Source organism: Papilio polytes, unplaced genomic scaffold (genome assembly GCF_000836215.1).
Source record: "Papilio polytes unplaced genomic scaffold, Ppol_1.0 DF823912.1, whole genome shotgun sequence".
Lineage (NCBI taxonomy): Eukaryota > Metazoa > Arthropoda > Insecta > Lepidoptera > Papilionidae > Papilio > Papilio polytes.
In genome coordinates, this window is record NW_013525292.1 from 144,040 (window position 1) to 162,443 (window position 18,404).

General features: G+C 35.0%; 2 protein-coding genes across 2 annotated transcripts; both read left to right on the top strand.

The window, feature by feature from the left end:
* Positions 1–4,174: 4,174 nt before the first annotated feature.
* LOC106102746 (SPARC-like) lies at positions 4,175–13,591 on the top strand. Its single transcript, XM_013282314.1, has 9 exons — positions 4,175–4,282; positions 11,116–11,190; positions 11,272–11,409; positions 11,515–11,596; positions 11,677–11,792; positions 11,879–12,025; positions 12,172–12,374; positions 12,736–12,883; positions 13,042–13,591. The coding sequence occupies exons 2-9, from the start codon at positions 11,128–11,130 to the stop codon at positions 13,087–13,089; spliced, it is 945 nt and encodes a 314-aa protein (XP_013137768.1). The 5' UTR covers positions 4,175–4,282; positions 11,116–11,127; the 3' UTR covers positions 13,090–13,591.
* Positions 13,592–14,736: 1,145 nt separating this feature from the next.
* LOC106102754 (histone H2A.V) lies at positions 14,737–17,744 on the top strand. Its single transcript, XM_013282324.1, has 5 exons — positions 14,737–14,850; positions 14,994–15,071; positions 15,256–15,369; positions 16,173–16,372; positions 17,217–17,744. The coding sequence occupies exons 1-4, from the start codon at positions 14,848–14,850 to the stop codon at positions 16,365–16,367; spliced, it is 390 nt and encodes a 129-aa protein (XP_013137778.1). The 5' UTR covers positions 14,737–14,847; the 3' UTR covers positions 16,368–16,372; positions 17,217–17,744.
* Positions 17,745–18,404: the final 660 nt, after the last annotated feature.

The following is an 18,404-nucleotide window of genomic DNA, read 5'->3' on the forward strand; positions in this document are numbered from 1 at the left end:
CGTGGTGCGTGCTGCGTGCTGCGCGCGGCGGGCGGGGTGTCACGCGGCGTGACAGGTGACGTGACGTGCACACTAACGCTTCGCGATCGCTTCTCACATTCGTTTTCTTAAGTAGTTAGATAGTAAATTAATGTTCGATGACACATTGTAAACGTCAAATTGTAAAGACTTGTTATTTGTCACTTTGTACGTGGATCAGCGACACGTCACACTCCTCGCTCACGTGAGGGTCTATCGCGAATTGTGTGACACTTGCGAGAACGCATTCGTAACGTCATCGATTAAATTTGTTTAAGTTCTGTTGTACTTTACGTCCGGTAGCGGCACAAATACAAAATAGATTTTGTCGATAATGTTACGCGAACGTTATCATGAATATTCAAGATAGGCCCTCAGTACTGACTTGTGTGACGTCAAAATATTGCATTTGTTTGAGACCTTTCTAATAACCTGAGCTACAGATAATAAACAACTAACATAATATATTGTGTAGTTTTTGAACACAGACTTTAAATATCCTTTAAATATGGTTCATGAATATTTTTTGGTTTAAATTTGTTTATGTATATGTAACATTTACTTTTATTTCGAAACTATCAGATTTTGTATAAGGGTTGTATTATATTTTTAACAATTTGCTTGTTACTTTTACATTTCATCATATTAACAAAACATAAAATAAAATAAACCAAACGTGAAATTGAAAATCAACGCACAATCCGACGTCAAATTCATATGTTTTCCAAACATTTATCCATAGACGTTATGTTTCTTTACACAGACAATAACACTAAAATTACATGTTACATAATATCTAAGACTTTCTTCAATAATTGAATTTATTAATATAACTTTAAAAAAACTGCATGCAATATCTGATAGTTTCAAAATCGTTACTTCAATCATGAAACCATGATTTTATATGATTTTTTTGTAATCTCTGAAATTCAGCTCTTATGAGTCGAGTAAGTCCTAGGGCTGTACGTCCTGCGACATCCCTATACTCTCGGGAATTCATAAAATTATCAATACAACGCTGGAATAAGAAAATACCTTGAAATTTTGACACCTGTTCAAGGTTGATATGAAAAAAAGGTTTCCCAGTGTGCCTGATAAGCCATTATCGCTGTAACGTGCTTCCGGCGGCCGATGTCCAAATTGTAACACTAATTTGAATTTAGTTTGTGTTTTGATTGTATAAATTTCTTGTGGAAGTCTCTACCGGTGTAGCCGCCAGCAGCACGGATAACTGTCGAGGTGTTTGCGTTTCTCGTACGCAGTCATCTAAGCTTCTATTAGAATTTGAACTTTAGACTTTCTCTAATTTAAATCTACCTGTCTGTAATTATTAATGAGGATTACCCGAGCTTCGTTCCGATTACCTTCGGAACATTTCTTTGCAATAACGTGTAGTGTTTAGTCTCCGGCTCTGTCCGACATTAAAATTACAAACGGGGTCACGTTTTTATTGTCCTAAAAATATAAATAGTGAAAAAAACTTTTGATTGTAAATAAAGAACTGGTACATTTGAATGTAGAGTAGCTCCGATATATTTTGAAATAGTATATTTTATATTGGAGCTATGTTTTGTGAACTCCGAGGTTGAACGTACCGCGCCCCGCCCCCAACTCCGCCCCCAGCCCCGCCCCTTGTCTACATATTTTGAAACTATTTTTCCCCATAATTGATACAATAATAAATAACAGGTTTAAGATGATAAAAATGTTATATAATATATACTTTAATTTGCAATCCTAATTCTTGCCAACACCTGACTTTTGTTACTAAGTATCTAGTCAAAAATGACTCTTGACTATTCAAATATTCAAACTGAATTTGCTGTTGTAATATGACTGGAATTAAAACGTAGTCATTCGAGAAATTCATTTTTTTTTATGTATCATGGGATGTAATGTTTTTTTTTTTAAATTATAGTTTATGACTAGGCGCAAACCATACTACTGGGTAGTCTATACTTGACCGGGGCGTGCGGTGGTACCGCGGTACGATATTTGTAACTATATAGACGTAATTGATACTTTTTGAATTCGTAGCTTTTTCTGCGCGGTGTTGCATCTCACTTTTAAACCCCTTCGGACAGAAGGCTACGCAAATCTGCGATTTTAGTCTCCAAGCGACTTACGCAAAATAATCTCATAGACGCAAACATGTGACATATTGCGTAAGACATTTAAAATTAAAATCACAGATTTACGTTGCCTTTTACGAAAGGAATTAATGTACACAACATGAAACAATTGGACATTGTATCATTGTGCAAAAATTGTATACGCTAAATAAACCTAACTCTAGACTTCTGTCTAAACACTAATTTAAATAATTTGTCACCCTTATTCTCCTAAATATTAGATATATGCAAGTCTTCGAGCAGTGGTACGCAATCACTGACCTCTATAAATGGATAGGCTATAAACAGCGAAATTTTATGTCTGGTTGTGGTTGGTCGCGGTGGAGAGTTTTCGAACTATTTATATTGAAAGACTGCCATTAACATCAAAAGGCGCGTTTAAGTCGAAACGTGAAAGATGTAATTTCCAAACAATTACCTATCCATTTATACATATCAGTGTATATTGTACAGAGATGCAACTCCGACCTGCAGCCACACTTTCGCTCGTTGAAAATTATCTGTACTTATTTATTGTAAATACTTTGAGAGTACCGTCTCATAGGGCGGACATCGGTTACATGCCTAAACAATAATACCATTCCATATAAACCTATACGTTACCCATAAATCTATACGTTTGTCTAATTAAATAAATAAAATGTGTTGTCAACCAAATTGAAATCATAGAATTAAAATAGTCATAGGTCAACTAAAATTGATAATTAGCAGATCATATGTGAAGTAAATCAGTGAACTTACAACTCGACTCAATTTTTACCTGTATAGATTTATTTGTTTCAAACTGCAAGCTGTCAATTTCGTTGTTGAGTCGCTCGGAGCTTGAGCCGGTTCAGATCTGATCTACACCCGCCTTTTTATATTAGCTTGATTGTATTTATTATTCATTAAAACCTATAAATATTGACGCATATATTTAAAACAGATTGTCAAAATAAAATATTTAATATAAGACAACGAAAGTATAGAAATAGACAAAAATAAATCAGTAATACAAGTCGCAAGACTGATTCAAAGTTGTGACATTTATTGACTGATCTACCCTTATTTCTTGCATTAAATTTATTGAATAGTTTATACAAACCGATGTCCGCCCGCAGCCAGCACAGAGTTGAGACCCCATGCCACGTCCCTAAGCAATAATTTAACATTGTGTTATCACTGATTTAATTTTTTTATACAGAAATCGTTTCCGTGGGGTCTGAACTTTGTCCCGATGATTTTTGGTTTTTGGACAAATGTTTGACGAGCAGCGAGACTCCCGCTCGCTGCTGCCCTCTATAATAGAGATGTACTTTTTGTAACAGACCTCGTGTTTTATTTCAACTACCCACACCTTTGATTTAAAGAGAATCTGACTTATGATAGCTAATTTTCTTAGAAAACTTTTTAAATTTAGCAATTAAAGCTTATTCCATTTTCAAGTTTGACCTACTAGCTAATGTTCTGCGGAAATGTCGATAAGCAATCGCAAATTTTGAAATACAGGAAGGGGGAGTTGTGTATTTGTTCTTTGAATTTACACAATTACTGTAATATTAACTGGAAAAACAAAACCCAGATATAAACGTAGGTGGTATCAGGTACCACTGAGTACCATGATTTCTGAGAATTACCGATTCGAAACCACCATTGTTAAATAAGTTATAACTATTACGATATAGATGGCGCTTAACTTGATTCAGCTGTAGGGATTTACAGGAGAGGAATCTTAGATCTAGAATTTTAGATTTTACTACAGTTATTTATCTAGCTTAAGAGATAAATTTAGACAATTTAGTCAATCATCTTTATAAGTAGAACGCAGTTTGCTCCGCGTTAGTATCGATTTTACACTGAGAATCTAGCTGCTGGATGTGCTAGGTGCATATCAGAACTGATTTCGGTTCGATTACGGCAGTGTTCAAGTTTTTTTTGGAAAATTCGACTCAGTAACAGAAATCAATCAGTAGGAAAAATGTTTTTTAATTGTTAAAGAACACAGTTATAAGTAGGACCTTAAAAATACGCGTACGTTATGACATAAGCAAAATTGAAGCTGCGCTTGCGCCGGCGCGCGGAGTCAGTCCCAGTCGGCAGCGCGCGTTCGGCCCGCAGCCACCACTTGAAATTCCACGGGAGGTGATCTATCGGTAAGTATTATTTTAACACATTTTATTATTTGTTTTTCTCCTCTAAATTTATAATATAGGTATAATATTCCAACTTCAAAAGATGAAGTAACCCTTGGTCTGATTTAACACATGTTTTATTTTTTTTTTTTACTTGACTACTTTAAGTTATGTTTAGGAAGATATACCCATAATAATAAAACACGACTGATACATTAATAAAAGCTTATAAAAATAAGGGCAACAGGAAGAAACGGTGCGTGCCAAACAGGTTTCTGGATGCCTAAATGGAGTGAAATTTTAAGATTTCGTTCTATGTATTTCTTGTAAAACTTTTGTTAGGCAAATGTTTTCTGCAAGTCTACTTGGTTTCGATGTAATAATTTAAATTACAGAAAAGCTTGTATGAAATGTTTTAAAGAAGTTCTGGTTTCAAATTCACTTGAGCTTAGCTTTACGATATTTTCTATCGAAAGATCATATTCCGCGGCATTTAATTGCGATAAGTTAAGCTAACTTTGCACTTAAAGCACACTAACTTTGTCACCTATTGCAATTATAAAGAAAATCACTTTTTTTCAATGAAACATGGATCTTTGAACAATTTATATGTATTTAAAATCTGGTATCATGCAAAAAATATTTGAAGTTCTATTTTACAAGATGAAGAGACAAGTCATAGCTACTAAACCTAACCCAGTAATTAGAAATTATTACAATCCAGATTTTGCCCGCGGCTTCGTATACGTCATTATAAAAAAATAAGGAAGTCTATGGTTTCTTCAAAGCTATGTTGGACATCTTTGTTAAATTTATAAATTTCATCGAGATTCGTTAACTGTTTTGAAAATACAAAACCGAATTTTCATTTAACCAAATTAATATGATCACCCAAATGTGTGGTCCAATTTAACTCGTTTTACTGGCAGTTAATTAACTTGATAGAGCTTTATAAAAATCGATTAATTTTATCGCTCTGTAAAGTGTATCAAATTGTTATTAAACCTTGTGAACCCTGACCTAAATATATTTAAATTTAGTCAAATGAGATAAATAAATATATCAACAACATATCTCCAGATAAACCAGCATCAATTTAATAATAAAAAAGATTTCTTTGTCTCTAAATACATCTTTAGTAATAAAACAATACGCAAAATATTCAAATTCTGAAAGTAGGCAACACTGCTTATTGAGAACACAGCAAAATCTGAATTTAGATCCACAAAGCCCTCCTTTTTATGTGTTTTAGGCTTTTGGATGTTTACCTCTAATCCTATATTTGTCTGAAAACGTTCCTCAATATTGTAGTTCCTCATGTAGCTGCAGGTTGCAGAAACTTCGATACAAAGTCATTGTTGTCTCTATTTTCTCAAATAGAATGAGGGAGACAACAATTAGATTTTGCAAACAGCATTAGAATATATCTCTAGCAGTTTACAAGAATGTGTTGCACATTTATCTTTGTTATTTATTTGTTTGATGCGCTCGCATTGTTGTTGTATATTCACTTAGGACACTGTTTGTTGACCATTATTGATTATTTTGATTCATCTCAACCATTGTCGAAGATTTAACACAGATTATGACGTATACAGAAATGGTCGCAAATTTTACTAATACTACAAATGCGAATGTTTAGATAGATGGATGGCTGGAGGGATGTTTGTTAGAGTTTGTAACATAAACGGCCGAACGGATCTCGATGAAATTTGGCAGAGATGTAGCGGATAGTCTGGAAGAACACGTAGGCAACTTACTTTGTTTTAATTACACGTGGACGGAGTCGCGAGCGATAGCTAGTTTGTCATATTTGTGGGTCTCTGGAGATGGTAGGTATTTTGAATTATTTTGCATATGTATTTTACAATTTTCGACTGTTTATGCTGAACAGCCCTTCCAGTTTTTACTGTGTTAGTAATGTTTTTATTGTTGTCAATAAACGAGTTATTTGAAGTATGTTTATCTTGCAACTTGCCATATCATGTTATGGCGCACGCATATTACGGGTCTGTTCATAACAAGACCTCATTTCAGTACTTTGACCGCTAAAACTCTGATTTCCGCGAACATTTGCAGTTATAACCGCAATAAAAATGGCGACAAAAAGCTGTGTTTTTTTCATGTTTATCAATGCGGGGTCATACGGCTATCTGCGGCGTTGATAAGCAGGCTTCCGTCGTCGCCCTGCAGCCCACCGCACGGAGCCGCGCGGCCCCGCACAGTCGCCAAAGCTTTAGCATGACCTAGATAGACTTTAGTTATTAATGCTTGGTGACTACAGTATTTCCTGGCCTATGATTGAGTTATACTGATACGTTGATAATAGCCGGCAATATGAATCTAAGCCTACACACAGTGTTAGATATGTAAACTTTTAGATACAAATTTAATAATATGAGTGCGTTCATATTTAAATTAATAGAGGCTTCTTTAACGAATATTTGGTATGATAAGATGCTTCCTGATTGTTCAATAGTAGTGGGAATGTAAGGATTCCCTAACATGTAACATAGACCTAGGTTTTTAAGTTTCAGAACGTCTCAGTCGGCGCAAGTTAAGATTATCTGCGACACAAGTACTGAACTTGTGGTTTATTGTCAAGAATTTTACTAATATTATAATTACAAAAACTAAGGATTGGTCAATGTTAGTAGGTAACGGATTTCTATGAAATCTGGCACAGATGTAGAACATAGTTTGAAACAACACATACTCAGTTTTTAATTTATTCCACTCTGATGAAGTCGCGAGCAAAAGTTCGTTATATATTATCACATGTTATTTTCGCAATGAATCAGTGTTGATATCATAGTAGGAAGCGGTTGGTAGTGCAGGGCGGAGGGAGGGGGCGGCGGCCATGTTTCCAAATACTGGAAGTCACATTGCGTCACATCCCTTAACATAAACTGTCGGCCTTACTTTGTTACTTACTCGCACTCAGAGTCTATGGTTATCGGAACATTCGCTTAGTACAGATACCTCATTAATGCCCTTCAAGGGCGAGTCCCTTAGTGTTATTGATTAGTAACGACGTGGCGTGAAGTGGAAGTAATTAAATTTCTCCGGAGGGCTACTTTTAGTCCTTTTTTTAAAGGCAGAGGTCGCTTCACTATTGCTACGAATTCAGGTGACGAGTCAAGTTATGATTTAAAAAAACTTAATGTACTGTCTAAAACGACGTTCAAAATTATTTACGCACTTCAATTTCGATATAAAATGATTAAAATCCCAACAGATGATGATTTTTCAGTGTTACCAACTTAGATACGTAGATTCGGTCAGGAGGACGTGCGCGGGTCGGCGGGTTATCGAATGTTTAAAAATATTCATGACATCCGCCATCTTGCTCCCAATCTACTATAAAAAAGCTTGTTATAGTCAATTAAAATGTTATCGTTCGATTGAATTATCTATAAGATACACAGTAACTAAAAGCATTTTTTACATTTCTGAGATTTCAAAACTGCCAACTGCATATTTAGCGTATAAAAATAAACCAGCCTTCCAGCCACTTACCTCTCGTAACTAGTGTTTACTGAGGTCCGGTGTTAAACGACGAGTGTCACCCGCCAATTGAAATGTGAGGTGGCTGTGTCTGCTATTTAGGTCAATAGAAAAATATGTATGCCTCGCTCCCGGTCAGACAATCATTGTGTCCTTCAGTAATCAGAGCAGCTGTAAATCAATGCATTTAAATATATGTCATCAATAACGACTCTAAACGCACAAAGACTCTGCACGAGACAATCAAAGTCTTAATGTGAAATGTCCGAAGTTCCAGGAATGCCACACAAGCTTGGGGGCGCTGATTTCGTTTAATATTTTTATTACCGAGTACGTTTCGATTTTTGATAAAGTACTGAAGATATTTTGAAATGAGATCGCTTGTATCTGAGTTAAATATAATAATATATTGATATTTCGAATGCTTAGAGTAATCGCCCTAGGGTTTATATTAAAAAAATGTACAATTAAGCTAACTTGTTACAATGCTTTTTTTTATTTTTTTTATTTATTCATATAAGTATACACAACAGCTAATTTAATCACACAATTACATAGAATAATAGAACAAGTATACACAAAACAGATAAATTAGCCAACAGGTGCGTAACTACATTGTAACTAACAATTTGTTGAGGTTCATTTTTCTAAGTAAGTACATAAATTATAAAGCGCTAATCAAGATCACGTAATTATACATATTGATAATTCTTTAAATTAGATTAGATTTTATTTTATTTTTGAAGCTACTTTTTGATAGGTGAAAAATATCTACATCGCTGAAGTGTTCATTGTACAGGTGGGGTAATCGAGTTAAAATGGAATTTTAACAAGAAGTACTTTTTGTACAAGAAGTAACGCCATCTGTACAAGTAACAATGAAACGCACCTTTTTACTAGTCTGATGAGAATTAATTTAAAACAAATGAATAAATGATTTGTGTTTTTAAGTAGAACTAACGGACAAAAAATATTTATGTAGATTATTAGTGATGACGTCATACTTCTGTCGTCCGGTATGTACTTTGTATATTCGTCATGTTGTTACATCAGCCCGCGTCTGCAAAATTCATCAAACCATTATTGCTAGTTTTGCAAAATTATTAATTAATAACATCTGCAAATCAAATCTTTGATACTGATGTTCCAGTTAATTGAGCTTATGTCTTATGTTTCGGGTATTTCAAATTCGATATGCGTTTTGCGTTTTTATTGCGGCAGCTCCAGACAAAGATTCGACTCATCTTTATTTTTACTTCGAATTGAATTAACTTACAATTTAAAATAACTACAACAGATATATAAATACGAAAACTACCAACTTAGATAAAAAATAGGTTTAACACACTTTTGTTAGTTTGTCCTCAATTAATGTACACTCTATATTTTGCACAACTCTATCAATCAGAATTTGCTGACGATGTTTAAATTCACGCAAGTTCTTTATAACAATAGCTGCTGTAACTTGACACGCGGATTTACGCCAGACTTTTCCAGGAATTTATTAGAGCTGTCGTCATACTATGTAGTTATCATATTACGATCATTTTGATACCTTTATTATATTCGAAGTGAATAAATTATTCAACTTTCCGTTGTAACACTCAGAAATAAAATTTAGTTTTGGTCCATATGTATTGACATAACCTCAAACTTTACCAGTGGACTTGGCTAGTACAGTTAGACAGTACCTCTCAATAACTAGACTGGCATTCTAGCAAACTGGCGTCAAGTTTAAACCAAGCATAAATATAGAGAATTCAGATGAATTCGATTCTTGTTTCGTTCGGTAGGGGTCGCTTTCCGTCATACTGCGTTGTAAGCCTAGAGTGCAACGCCCTGGAAGGACGACGCTCGCACAATCTCTATCATGACAACTAAACACTATTATTAGTTAATAGTTAAATAATATTTATTATATTATAGTCAACTGTTGTCGGAGAGAGAATATCTAGTCTCCTAATTTCATAGATGAAAATATTATGATTTTATAACAACACATTGGTGCGCTAACTGTTTCTAGATATCAAAATATTATCTATTCTCTCAAAGCAAACCGTTGGCTTACCATTCGTGTGTACATAAGCTTCCAAAACAATCTGACGTGAGCGTAAACTCTATCCGTGTAACTTTCCTCTTTGTTTATGACAATAAACACTAATATACTTAGTCAGAGACAAAAGATGAGCATCCTTAATGTCTCTATGGCATATTATGTTTTAACTGTTGCTATACAAGTATAAAAACATCGTCATTTATGTATTCCCCGTAAATTGTATGTGAAAATAACTTTACGGTTTCTTGGGATTTAACGTTCGTTGTGTATTTAGGTTACCTAGATCTTAATAACAATACATTGCATTGCATCCGTGCATCTGTTTGCCTGGTAGACTGAAATAGAACCACCTTTACGAGTGTGGCTACCGCCGTCAGTTTTGAGGAAGTTTCTACGAAGTCTCGGTCGATGCGCGGATGTTTACTGTTTGCGCATGCGCCGGTCTGCTACCCACGTATAGTACCTACACCGCCCGTCTAGACTATATGAAATACAACGCAATATGTAAAAGGTTCATTAGGTTCCCGCAAAATCTAATAATTCACATCAGCTAAAACAATAGACACGCAAAGCCATAGTTAAATAAAAGAACTCATTTAGAAATAGCGAATAGATTCACCGTATTTTTGTATAATTATTTGTTGTGTTATTTTGTCTTAGAAACAAATGACGTTCATATTTGTAAACTAATCTCAATATCAACAAACATCGTGCTCAGGAAACTTTCGTCAATGTTGATTTCTTTTGATGAATCATTAAAAATGATAATGTCAGTAATTATAACAAAAATTATTCTGATATTACGATAGAAAACGGTTGGAAAATATATTAATTATTAAATCTTCAGCGGTAAATCACAAGTATCCCACTACTTGAGTTTCAAAATTGCTGTGATGTAACGATCTTTTCGTTCGAAAATCCGTGTCCACATATAATATGGTTTGTCTGTCTGTCGTATCATCGATGACATCATTATAGCATGATTTATTAGGTCACAGGCTATAAAAGCCGGCAGCTCATTGTTTACGATTGCTTTTCATAAGAAAACAGTTTGCTTTAATTTAAACACAACACGTTAGCAATACCGACTTTTTTCCGTTAAGATTCATTAACCCTGTTATGTAATAGTTTTAGTTCGTTTACTAGAACTGAAAATCTAAAAAATTACGTCCATTTGTACAGACATTATGTCTATTTACGAGATGTTGTATGAGGACCCTGCTCTATTTTTGTTAGATTTAGCTTTTATTACCTTTAGTCTGTATAAATTACAGTTTGTTGTTTTTTGCAGAATTAAGATACGATGAGGGGACGTTTGGTGCTGCTGGCTCTGCTGGTGGCAATCGTCTGCACCGCAGACGCAGAGGTAAGCCCTCCACTATCAACAACCCTGTATAATCTGTGCTAATCGATTGTAATGATACTGAGTAGTGAATGCGGTTGACAGAAACACCGTCGTCGTCACCGGCGGCTGCGCACGACGACCACGGAGACGCCGCAGCGGCCGGCACCGCCGCGCGAGGAGGCCGAGGCGGAGCATCTCGAGCTGGGCATGGCGGAGCGCCTCGACGAGCGCCGTTTCCAGGTTATACACCGTTACACATCAATGTAGATGTATTGCGGGAATCCGAGTATCTGCACTTTCTTTTATGTAACGAATCGCAGTCAAATATAAAAACGTTACTTTCAGGAATCCGAGAAAGCACGAGTCAATGAAATTCTGAATGAAAACTCAAACGAAGGAAATTCTGACAACGAAGTGTTTATTGATGGTGAGTGCTAACGGTTGGCTAGAATATTTAGAAGTTGCTTTATCAGATCAAGACAACTATAAATTTTGTCATGTGGTCAGACCCCTGCCTGAAGGTGCACTGCAGCGCTGGCCGTGTCTGCGAGATTGACGAACATGGAGACGCCGTCTGCAACTGCATCAAGGAGTGCCCTTACGAGACCGACTCCCGCCGCAAGGTATATACCATGTAACATTTCATAACTAGAGAGTTAAGCATGGTTTTATGCAGCTACTTTATTCAGCATTTGTTTGTATGGAACAGGTGTGCACACACCACAATGAAACGTGGTCGTCTGACTGCGAGGTGTACCGCCAACGCTGCCTCTGCCTCGACAACTCGGAGCTGTGCCGCGGCCCGCAGTACCACCATGTGCAGATCGACTACTACGGCGCCTGCCGCGAGATGCCCGTATGTACCCACACATTCCCAATGCATATCACCACAAGTAGAAAGTAGACCAAACCAGCTTGTTGTTCAGCTACTGTTAAACAATCAACTTTTAGCCATTTTCAACAGTAGAACTTGCAGTTACTTTACCAGTCTTGTATCATCAGGCGTGCACGGAGAGCGAGATGTCGGACTTCCCGCGGCGCATGCGCGACTGGCTGTTCAACATTATGAGGGACATGGCGGAGCGCCGCGAGCTGACGCCGCACTACCTGCAGATGGAGCGCGAGGCGGAGTCCAACCTCACGCGCCGCTGGACCAACGCCGCCATCTGGAAGTGGTGCGACCTCGACGCACACGACAATGACAGGTCAATAAAATCATATTATTGCGCAAAACGGAACGTATGTATGAAAGAAATAGAATAGTAAGAAAAAATCTTCTGCTGAGCGATTTTTACGTTGTAGTCAAGTAATATAACAGAGAATCAGTTTAAAGGTTATAACGAGATAGTTTATCGGTAATGTTTAAAAAACCCTGACCAAGGTGCCCTTTACTGCAACATTGATAAACCATATCATTTTTTTACATTTCGGTAATTATACAACAGTACTTAGGTATTTTATGAGCAGCATTTTGTACATTTATAATTTCATATGAAACAGCTAAACGATTTTTTTTTTCATTAGTACTCTTCTTCCTTCTCTAAATGTACATCAATATTATGATAGATTCGTATCCCGTCACGAGCTGTTCCCGATCCGCGCGCCGCTGATGGCTCTGGAGCATTGCATCGGGCCATTCCTGGACCTCTGTGACGAGGACAACGACCACCGCATCACGCTCGCCGAATGGGGCAAGTGCCTTCAGCTCGATGAGGTAACACTCATTTCATTCCGCCCCAAGCGAATAGGGCATCGAATGTGCAATTAAAAGTTTTAATTTTCAGATATTTTTAAGATGCTATAAGTATTTGTTTTTCTTATAAAAACGTTACGTTTCACGCATTATAACATTCTTGATGTTCTTGTTCGCAGTACGAGCTGGAGGACCGCTGCGACGAGCTAACCGACGAGGCCTCTTAAATGTTTTTTGTACAAAACTTTTATAATAAAAATAAACAATTGAATACTTTTAAATAACAAATTTGTCATTCATAATAAAAATCTGAGATTTTAGTAATAATGTAGATATATTATAAGATTCTTTATTTGCTAAGTTTCCTAAGGTCCTGAAGAGAAAACAGTGTGCCTTTTAAATATTATTCGATAAAATTATACTGTATTACATTAAAAATATACAGTGACATAAAAATGTATTAATAATTGACTACTTACACTGTTCAATGTTTCACTGTCGTGATTTCAAACCAAAGTTTATTATGATTTTAAATCAAAGTTACAGTAAAACATCTTTTCTAAACATGTAGATATCTTTATCGTGTAATAAATAATACCAAGTTGAAAACTACTACTGAAATATGCATTTAATATAAATGGCAACACTGTGATTGTACAACCAAAAACTTTTGTAATTAATTTGGATAATTTTAGTGTTTTTAAATAAAGTGTTCATTTTCTAATAAAACATGTTTTATTTACAACCTTTCTTACAAGAAAGAAGATTCTTACAAGAATGAATAATTTTTGGGTAGTAGGAGTTTTTTTATTTGTGTTCTTGCATAATTTTTCTAAACTACCTACATAAAAATTTTAGAACATACAATTTGCAACATGGAGCGAAGTTAACGTAGATTATTTATTCTTTAGTACTCAATAAGAACATAATTAAATTTAACTTCAACTGAAATAATAAAAAATACACTATAGGTAAAGCTACTAAGAAGTTTTGTGTATTTATTGATAACAGATTTAAAACCATCTTCAATCTTCCTCTCCCTAGCAAATATTCTGGCTTCGTCATTGCTCATTGCGATATAATTTCGCAATGTATTTGCTACGCAAGCGTAATATATTCGTTCGACATAGCCGTGTAACTGTTCTTATTATTATGCAAACAAACGGTTAGAATTGGTACGTAACAAACGATCCCGTGTACCTGGGATGAAACACTCGACTTGCAGACGTTAAGGTGAGATTTCAATAAATTGTTAAGAAAGTAATTAAATCTTCGATCGCTTGACGATTTCTATCGAATAGCCAAAAAAAAAAACATAAGATTTTCTTTATTTTCTTAACTACTATTAAGAGAACGTTTATACCTAGATCATGTAGGTTGAACATTATCATAGGCCTGGCACTGGCATGTGTTATATGAGCTCACTGAAACCAGTTAGTGTAAACACTATATAAATATTATGCTAGTTGTGTACAATCAATGATTGTAAGCGCAACTAGCTTACTTTACTGGCATAATGTAAACCAGGCATAAAACTCACCTTTGGAATTAGCTATAACACAAAGACAAAAGATTTTTTAAGCATATTATGTTTTAGGTTTACCAAAAGTTTTCAAAACCAAGTAATTTTAGTACGTTTAAGAATTATTTTTTTGGGAACATATTTGTTTCAAAAGCAAATAAAGCATGTGTAAGTATGCTATGTTGAAATGGAACGTTATAAAAAAATGGTTTCTAGATTCTCCACCGCTTGGCTTGGCAGCTCTGCGCAGGCCCGCCATTTTAACGTTCACTGATTGGCTAGCGCTTGAACAGTTGTTTGTTTTTACGACACATCCGGCCGCTTGCAATTGGCCAACTTCGTTGCCGCTGCCAGTGGCGCGGCTCGGCGCTGCCATCTTTGTATCAATCTTGTCGATTTTGCTTGGCGCCTTTCCTGTATAGGTTGTTCACTGTAGTGGTAATAGTGTGTTACACGTTTCAAAATGGTGAGTTTTACAAGATTTTGTGAAATCAAGTTATTGTGATCGTGTTTTTATTGTGTATTTCGATGAATCATCATGTGAATTACATCCTGGCAAAGTTTCAGCTTCGTAGGACAAAAATTAATAGGTTTTTTCACGATTTTTAGGCTGGTGGTAAAGCGGGTAAAGATTCAGGCAAAGCCAAGGCTAAAGCAGTATCTCGATCGGCTAGGGCAGGACTGCAGGTATGTTAATAAGCCTTTTTAAATTATTTTATGAATTTTCAGTCTCAAAAATACATCAAATTCGTTCTAAATCGAAATGTTATAAAATTGAATAATACGTATGACCTCTTCAGTATGGCGGCGGCTAAGATTGTCAAAGGGAAATAATCAATGAATGTTTAGAAATAAATGACTCATTTTTCAGTTCCCTGTGGGAAGAATACATAGACATCTTAAAAATAGGACAACAAGCCACGGCCGTGTTGGTGCTACGGCCGCAGTATATTCAGCGGCTATTCTGGAATATCTAACTGCCGAGGTAAGCAAGCGACGCCTTGTCAACATGGCGTCGGTCTGTGGGGCAATTAGAATACACAATTACTAATGATTTCTGAAATCTATTATATCTATTTACGTTTTTTCTAGCTTCTAATATTCAATTTTTATCGTTGTATTTACATAATATGTTTACTACTGTGGTTGACAGGCACTGTTGAAGTCTATCATTTTTGGCGGGAAAATAAATATTAATTCTTTCGTAGTTTAACAACAAATAACAATGAATTTTAAATGTGGATTCAAAGTTTTAAGGGAAAAACTATTCAATAAGTATAGTTTAGTCTCTAAATAGAAACAACAACAAATAAGAAATTTGGCGGGAAAATGACGATAAATAAAGATGGGCATAGTTTTAAACTTCAGCGACCTGGGATTAAACTATTTTCTATTAAGTAATCTAAGAGAGTACGTTACAGACTTTTTATCGGCCTAAAATTTATTCAGGGGCATAATCAGTATGAACACGTATGGAGGTGCGCATATTACATCAATTTTGTTTTAAAAGACTGGAGTTACAGGCCGACTTTATCAAATTACAAGTTGACTAAAAGTCTGTAGTTTGTGTGCTATTTACTAGTTAAGATTTTTACACTAGTATAGATCTTGTAACCAAATTATATTTTGAGTTATATAATCTGGATGTCTCTTATGTGTTCTACATAGGCAGCTTAAAAGTTTTTTTAATTACGCGCGGACGAAATCCCTTGCAAACGCTGGTTTATACATTGAAATATTTAAAAGTAATTAGTTTACTATACCTTATGCACCTTATCATTTTTTCAGGTATTGGAATTAGCGGGGAATGCATCCAAGGATTTAAAAGTGAAACGCATCACCCCCCGGCATTTGCAGCTAGCTATCCGAGGAGATGAAGAGCTGGACAGTCTAATCAAGGCCACCATTGCAGGCGGTGGAGTCATACCTCACATACACAAATCCCTTATCGGCAAAAAAGGTGGCCCTGGAGCTCCGGTTTAACTGAAGTAAGTCCCCTTGTAGTGGCTGGATTAAATATTTAAAAATGTAATATGAACATCGCTACTAATGTAAGAATATGCTGAATAATGTGTATATAAAAATTTCATTTGATACAAACTTCTGTAACTTGTACAACAGCACTAAAAGTATATATTTGTATTTCATACTAGCTTATGTAACTCATTGAATTTTTGGAATTGGCTCATTTGTTGCATTAAAAATAGAAATATTAGCATAATAAATACATGTTGTGTAGACTAATAGTCCTATATTTCACATTTTTGTTTGTTCTATTGTGGACCTCAGACCTTAAAGCCTTTTTCAATCACCTTTAAAGATATTTGTATTGCTTAATCTTTTGTTTCAATATAACTGTGAATTTCTTTTAAATTTATAATACTGTATATTGTAAGTTATTGATACAAGTACATAATTATAAGCTGCTAATGTATGAATGATTCAGCTTAACATAATTTTGAGTTATCTAAAATACTATTTGATTTACATTTATAGTTGTAGTCTGTTTGTGAATTTGTCACTACAGTAGAAAATTGATTAACTGTCAATGACACCTGGGTAATTGACAGTTTTAACTGAATGGTTACAATTGAGCATCTGTAATGGGCTAAAAGCCTGTTATGAATACTCAATTCCGGTAGTTACAGAAGTGTTGAACTGTTCAGTTAAAACTGTATATGTTTAGGCCAAATTTTAAGCAGTTCAACTGACAGGTAATTTAGCCTAAACTGATAGTTTTAGTTAAGTTACAAGTGAGTTTATGTAGTGGGCTTGTAAACTTTGATCTATTTCATCTGTTTTTGTTTGTATAATGTAATTTTCTGATTGTAGGTATGTGAAGGTGAGAGTTGCATTTGACAAGGAAGTTTTCAGCATTGTATAATTGAAGGCCCATCAATAAACATAGTTTTCTATAACGGTAGTGATGTGGATAAGTGGAGTGACATCATAAAACTGTCTGTCAGGACTATATAGCTAGTAAGACCTAGGAAATATTTTAATATTAAGGAGATTTAAAAATATAAATGTATTAGAATAAGTTTTTAAATTTTTGGTTCAACAAATATGGTTTATTTTGCTAATATTTGAGGCAGTCACATTGTCACCGCCCTCAGCCTGATGCTGCTGCAATGTTTGCTATTTCTCTATAAAAACATATAGAAATTGTATTAAGTTTGTACTCTGTTACATTTACTATTTAGTATTTTGATTTGTAATTGACAAATTGCTTAATGCAAATTTTTTTTTTTTTCATTATTGTTCAAAGTAATTTTGGTATGATTGAACTGTTATATGGTATAAGAAGTGTATTTTGATCTTTAAATATATTGAAGAAGCACTGATGTTTGTTTATTCATATTATTTGTTTTATTTTTACTTCCCCATTATTTAGCCATTTTTGACTAAGCTAACAGGTATTATAAGTCTTCCAACATTTTCATTTTTAATGTATCCCAAAATATCATGTAAATTAAACTGAATAAAAACATTTACTATAAATCAGCAGTTTCACATCTTTTCAACGATATGACGAGATACCTGAGGGACTTAGGGGCTTTTGTAGAAAACCTAGTATAAATGCATATTTTAAACTATACGTCCAACCACAGTCTTCATAACTACTTTTTCACAATTTCTATTAGGCATAGATTCCCTAGGAAACTAAATACAGGTAATCTGTATTTCTGGTCGAGATATAAATGGCTCTCAAGAAGTATTACTATAAGCTCTCAGTATAAGGCGTTTAAGCTTGTATTCGTAGAATGTAGTGAAAGTTTTAGTCTGGACAGGACCACGCAGTCTGAATTACGAAACTCAACCAACCATCCATGGAATTTAACTTATCCTAAAATACGCCTACATGTTTTATATATTCCGTTATTATTAGAACTCTATAAATATTACAAGTTTGATACGAAAGTCTTACTTTTTAAATTTTTTTGTAATTTCAATTATAAAAATATTATTTATCTGTCTGTGGTTACATCTGTTTGGTTATTGTATCATCTGTGCTGAATC

Coding starts and splice junctions, on each gene's coding strand:
- LOC106102746 (XM_013282314.1), top strand. CDS start 11,128: ATGAGGGGACGTTTGGTGCTGCTGGCTCTGCTGGTGGCAATCGTCTGC. Junction 11,597..11,676: donor CAACGAAGTGTTTATTGATG/GTGAGTGCTAAC, acceptor TCATGTGGTCAG/ACCCCTGCCTGAAGGTGCAC. Junction 11,793..11,878: donor AGACCGACTCCCGCCGCAAG/GTATATACCATG, acceptor TGTATGGAACAG/GTGTGCACACACCACAATGA.
- LOC106102754 (XM_013282324.1), top strand. Junction 15,072..15,255: donor CGGCTAGGGCAGGACTGCAG/GTATGTTAATAA, acceptor CTCATTTTTCAG/TTCCCTGTGGGAAGAATACA. Junction 15,370..16,172: donor TGGAATATCTAACTGCCGAG/GTAAGCAAGCGA, acceptor TCATTTTTTCAG/GTATTGGAATTAGCGGGGAA.